The 6,195-nt window shown below is 37.0% G+C and overlaps 1 protein-coding gene across 1 annotated transcript in view; it reads right to left on the bottom strand.

Moving 5' to 3' along the window:
* The window catches only part of SAMD3 (sterile alpha motif domain containing 3), a 60,087-nt gene extending 57,616 nt beyond the window's left edge, over positions 1–2,471 (bottom strand). Inside the window, exons 1-3 of the mRNA XM_023727909.1 lie at positions 2,372–2,471; positions 2,045–2,144; positions 1,176–1,365 (exon numbers count right to left, since the gene is read on the bottom strand). Coding sequence (XP_023583677.1) covers positions 1,176–1,365; positions 2,045–2,123 — 269 coding nt within the window. The 5' untranslated portion in view covers positions 2,124–2,144; positions 2,372–2,471. The remainder of the gene's footprint in view (positions 1–1,175; positions 1,366–2,044; positions 2,145–2,371) is intronic.
* Positions 2,472–6,195: the final 3,724 nt, after the last annotated feature.

Raw genomic sequence — 6,195 nt, 5'->3', positions numbered from 1 at the left:
CAATGTCATAAAACAACATGTGTGCTACTGTTTCATGAGAAACTATTTGTTCTGTAAGCCTTCACCTGAAGTACAATTGAAAAAAAAAAAAAAAAGGAGTCCTGCTGGTGCAAAAGTTAAGCACTCAGCTACTAACAGAAAGGTTTGTTTGATGGTTTGAACCTATCAATCAGCCGCTCTGGGGGAAGAAGACCTGGTGGTCTGCTTCCATAAACTTAGAGCCAAGAAAACCTTATGAGGCAGTTCTACTCTGTCACATGGGGTCGCTATGAGTTGGAATCAACTGGATGGCACACAACAACAAAAAACTTGCAAAAAGTCTGCAATATGTAAAACTGAAACGGGGATGCCTGAAAGAAACGGGGATGCCTGAAATGCTCCTAGGCAGAGATTTTTAAGATGAAATGTTTTATATAATTCCTGTCATCATTCCTTTTCATTGCAGAGCTCAGTGATTAAAAAACAAACAAATAAAAATACCTCTAAACCTCAAAGCTTTTACCTGCCACCACATATTTGTCTACCTAATTTTTGTGTAATGCTATTATAGTGTTTAGCATTCCAAAGATACTGTTAAGAAATTAAAAAAGTCATTGTGGCAAGAGTGTTCAGCAAATTACATTGTGACTGTCTCTAGAGGAGAATATAAATTCATTACTACAGGGAATCCTTGGCAAAAATAAAATAATTCCTTGAATGGATAGTTTGATAGATAGGTGATAGATAGATAGATAGATGTGGAGGTAGATAGACAGGTAGTTTTAGGAAAACCAAAAGAACAGCCACAAATGCCTTTACCAAACTCCAGTTTTTAAAAACTAAGCTACGGGAGTCAGTTTCAGCTTCTGTTTTATGTATATTTCAACTCCTTCCTACAGAGCATTTTACATAGGAACTCCCCTGCTTACAGAATTTCCCTAACAATTGAAGTCAGTGTTAAAAAAAGTGGCACAAAATCCCTCCATCAATTAAAATACAAAATGTACCTTGATTCACAAAACTTTGCAAAAAGTGACCTTTACACAAAATATCAGAAATATCATACACACAATCCAGCTGGAAATGGTCATAGTTTCCAAAGAGGTTTAAACCCCAAGCTCCATGCTACATTCATCCCTAAAGGGCTGTTGGGAAAGGACAGAATCCAAAATAAGGCTATTTATGAATATACTTACTCCGGGGCTGCTTCTGTTTGCCTTTTCAGGGCTGTTTGTCTAGGACTTCCAGGGGACATCAGTGCTTGACTGTTCTGCTTATATTTTTTAATTAGATCCATCAGAACAGCCTGGTGCCCAATTTTCTTTACCAATTGCTGAACCATCCGATCATTAAGTGCTAGAAGAGCGGCCCCACTTACTTCTTCCTCTGGGTGAAAAAAAAAAATTTCTCCGTGGCTTCCCAGGAAAGCACTGCAAAACACAGGCATTCTAAACAGGCAAAATCACTTCTGGTGTTAAAAGGTTCATCTAAACTTCTCCTCTACAGCTGTAAAAGTTTCTGTGTTTTTTATAAAGATGAAACTGATATTGCATAATTCCAAATCTACATCTGCTCGTAAGGAGGTACCAGAAGATGGAGGCACAATAAAACTTTTTACTTCCACGTTAAATGCCCTCCCCATTCTGATTCTTTCTAACAGGCATTGTTTTTCCATGGGGAGGAAAAAAAACCTTGAGAAATTATTCTTTCTAGTATCTCCCAGCCATCTTCAACAGTTGTAAATCTAACACTGAACAAAAGACACGCTGCATTATTTAAGGACAAAAGCATACAAAATGCATATATCAAATATATGCACTTTAAAGAGATCTTAGGGTTTTGTTTTATTTGAGTTCTTCTTGAAATATTATATTCTCCTGTGGATGCTAGGTCAAATCAAACTCTGTTACAGACAATAAAAAGAAAAAACAAAAAGAAAGTGTCCTACTGCAGCAGCTCCACATCTACATAGACATTAGACATCGAAAACAATTTTCAATAACAGAAGACACTCAGGGTATCTAGGCTGCTCAATTAAAAATTTTTGAAAGGGTAAAAGACTCACCTTGAAACCTATGGACTAGCTCCCCTAAATTTTTTTCCACCAACCAACTGCAGACCTGACCAACTGACCAGTTTTCCATTGCTGTATCCTGTAAATACACCTGTAGAGTAAAAGGTCAGAGAAGGATTCTTCAGTTTTTCTTTCTGATTGTTGTTGCTCTTTATTTTTATTTTTTTTAACAATCGGCTCTCTAATTCAGTTCCCTTCTTTGCCACACTCCTTTAGACTCTCAATATTATGCTTCTTTAAAATTACTATTTTTAGAATATGCATTTAAAAGTTGCTAATAAAGCAAATATTCATTTTTAAAGTAAAACCGATTTTAACCTGTATGCTAGTCTTGCTTCTCAAATTTCTTCACCTTCTCCTACTTTTTTTCCACAGGCATCCATCCCCCAGCTTTACTAACAGACAGCTACAGACGTACAATGGTACCCAATCCTGTACCATTAACACCCAGGTTTCTTCACAAAGAAAAGAAAGGTGTGAAATTCACCACTACCAGGCTCGTCAGGAAGTGGTTGACATTTACAAAAGGGGTGGGCAGGAGACAAGAGTGGAAGGATCAGATAAAAGCCTGACTGAGACACTTAGTAAACCAAGGCTGGTTAACCCCTTGCTGCTCCCCAGCTAGAAGAAAGCTTGTAACTTCTAATTGCTTTGGTTTAGCATGAGGAGGAAATAGGAAGCAAATTTCTCAGGAGAATCTGAATGTTTCTTTCCTTCCTTCCAATAATACTGTTACATATTCCGTTCTGTACTAAACCTTTCCTGAACCTTATTACGAATGGTAAGACAGCTAGGAAAGACAAGCATGATAATTGAAAACTTTTTCTTTAAAAAAATCAGTTGGGGAGATTCAAAATGAGAAAAAATGACAATACTTTTATAATTGTCTAAGTGTAATCTGTGTGTGCAGGGTTTGCAAAATATGTTCTTTAATTATTGAGTTATTTTTTGTGTATCAGCATTCTTCTGTACCACTTAGAAATATATCAATTGCAATAACTTTTCCCCTTTCCCTTAGGCAACTCATCCTTTTTTTTTTTTTTTTTTTTTAATCAAAAGGGTTTAATGCACTGGAGGGAAACTGAAAATTTTAAAACACTTTAATCGTTTAACATTACTTTTCAATTTCATCTTGCAATATAAAATGATATAGCTATACCTGTGCATAAGATACTGACTCTTCTATAAAGACAGGAAAAAGCTACTTCTGGAGAAATGGAATCATAAGGAAAGAGAAAAACACTTACTAGATTACATATTGAAACTTTACCACTAGAAGCTCTAAAAATAAATATTACTATATTTTTCATCTGTGTGTATTCAAGTAAGTTACAATTTCCAATGTCATGGTCAGAACGATGGAAAGCAAAAACATGTTTACCATTTCGTACTTGACAACGTGGAAAGATAACAGCCTTCAAAAATCGTTTCCTAGAAAACAAGCACACTTCAAAGCAATAAAGCCACATTCTCATAAGTATTCACAAGCACCAAGTTGAAAAATTGAAAATAAGAGTTAAATACAGAAGACAGATGACTTTCTGAATTATAGCAGTGGATTTAATTTGCTCCTATAACAGTAGCCACAGAACCCCTCCCCTAGGCTAAGCAGCAATAGCAATAGGTGTGAAAAGTCATTATTTGCGAGACTCTGGTGTAAATTAAAAATCACACCTTCCTGTCACACTTCTGGCTTCCTTGTGAAGAGTAGGACTTAGGGAAAAAAAAAAAAGAAAAGAAAAGAAAGAAAACAATTCTCTAAACTCCAAGATTAAAATGTATGCAAAGCAGAAGAGACTGCTTTGGAGTCAGTCCTGGAAAAAGCGATATTTGAAAATAAAATGAGCACTTGGGAATCCTCACATGTTTTTAGTTCCCTGAGTTTTACCCCAATTCTATTTCTGGGAAAAATAAAACAGTTATGAAATTATAACCTAATAAAATAAAGAATAATAAGAGTTTTGCTCATTTGTTTTTCCTGAATATTTAATAAAACAATACCAGTCTCTAGACAATGCAACATCTTTAAATCTAGTAACAGTCTTATGACTTCCTCTCAGATAAATAATGAATATAGTATTTATGATCATCTACCCCTTAAAAAAAAAAAAGAAAGGATACATCAAATGAGAAAAAATGAATCCAGAAGCTTTACTCTGAGACTCAGAAACATCTGAAAGATTTCAGAGTAGAAGAGCTAGTACTGTACCTAAATATTTTAAGACAAAATGACACAAAAGAATTAATAATAACTATCTTAGTTATCAGGAAACCCTGGTAGCATCGTGGTGAAGAGCTATGGCTGCTAACCAAAAGGTCAGCAGTTCGAATCCACCAGGCACTCCTTGGAAAGCCTATGGGGCAGTTCTACCCTGTCCTATAGGGTTGCTATGAGTCAAAATCCACTCGAGAGCAACGGGTTTTGGTTATCTTAGTTATCTGGAGCTCTGGTGGTGCAGTGGCTAAGAGTTCGGCTGCGAACCAAAAGGTCAGCAGTTCAAATCCACCAGGTGCTCTTTGGAAACCCTCTGGGGCAGTTCTACTCTGTCCTACAGGGTCTCTATGAGTAAAAATCAACTCAATGGCAATGAGTTTGGTTTTTTTGGTCATAGTTATCTAGTACTGCTGTCTTAGTCTGGGTTTTCTCGAGAAACAAAACCAGTAAAGCATTTAAACATATGTAGAGAGAGAGATTTATATCAAGGAAATGGGTCACATGATTGTAGAGATTGGAACATCCCAAGTCTGTGAGTCAGGATAGAGGTTTCTCCTGATTCACATAGCTGTAGGGGCTGGCAAATCTAAGATTGGAAGGTCAAAGAGCAGGGCTCTTGCTCATAGGCTGCAAAGATCAACAAATCCCAAGACTGGCATGCAAGACCGCAGGTAAGCTTCTAGCTCAAGTCCCAAGAACCTGAGGTCAGGTGAACAGGAGCCAGCTGCATGATCCAGCCCAAGCAAGAAGCCCACGAGCCTTGCCAGAATGTCTACTTATATTCAATGCAGGCCACACGTCCAAAGAAACTCCCTTTTAACTGATTGGCCACTCATAGCAGATCCCATCATGGAGGTGATCACAACATCATACAACCGCCAAACCACTGAGAATCATAGCCCAGCATAGTTGACATACAACCTTAACCATCACAGCCGCTGTAACAGAAATACCACAAGCAGGTGGCTTTAACAAGCATAAATTTATTTTCTCACAGTTTAGAAGGCTAGCAGTGCAATTTCAGGGTGCTAGCTCTAATGGAGGCTTTCTGTGTTGGCTCTGGAGGAAGGTCCTTGTCTCTTCAGCTTCTGCTTCCTGATTCCTTGGAGATCTTCATGTGTCTTGGCATCTCTCTCACCCCATCTCTGCTTGCTTCTCTCTCCTTTTATTTCATAAGATAAAAAGTGCAATTCTAGCAATGGTGTAACTTGAGTAAGAGTGTGACTTGCATCAAACCCTCTTGTAAGGTTGTGACTCAAGATACGTCCCACACTGATCCTGCTTCATTAACATATAGAGGTTAGGATGTACAACACATCACAAAATGGAGGATAGTTACATCATCATAAAATGGAGGACAGCCACACAACACTAGTAATTGTGGTCTAGCCAAGTTGACACATGTTTTTGGGGTACACAGTTCAATCTATGACAATAATATTATATGAAAATACTCTAGCTAAAGCCATTCCCATTATTTGGTTAAATTACACTTTAATAAAAGAAAATTGTTTTAAATATTAAAGGATCTCGTCTAATTAAAGCCTTGAAGAAGTAAGATTTTAGCTAAAGCAACCTAAGATGAACAAGTTTTATTTAATATATTTGTTTAAACTTCAAAGGAAGATAATAGTGTAAACTGCTATGAATATGACTTATAATCTTCAGGGGCAACGTAAAATATAAAAATATCAACCAGAAACAGAAAATACTAAAATATAGTTGTCCATTTTATATTTGTTTGCAATTTTGTTTTTATTTTGTGAAGTCCAAAAACTGAGACAACAAATAAGAGTCCTAAAAGCTTTGCTGATGCCATATGCCCCCTCTGGAATCAATGCCTCATCATGCTCTGATAAAGAGCATCTCCCACCAGGGCTGTATCTGAAAGGACAAGCCGTTTGGTGTAAGTGCTCAGCTGCTAACC

This window comes from Trichechus manatus, unplaced genomic scaffold (genome assembly GCF_000243295.1).
Source record: "Trichechus manatus latirostris isolate Lorelei unplaced genomic scaffold, TriManLat1.0 scaffold00002, whole genome shotgun sequence".
Taxonomy (NCBI): domain Eukaryota; kingdom Metazoa; phylum Chordata; class Mammalia; order Sirenia; family Trichechidae; genus Trichechus; species Trichechus manatus.
The sequence above is the reverse complement of the archived record's forward strand: the minus strand, read 5'-3'. Positions and strand labels throughout refer to the sequence as shown.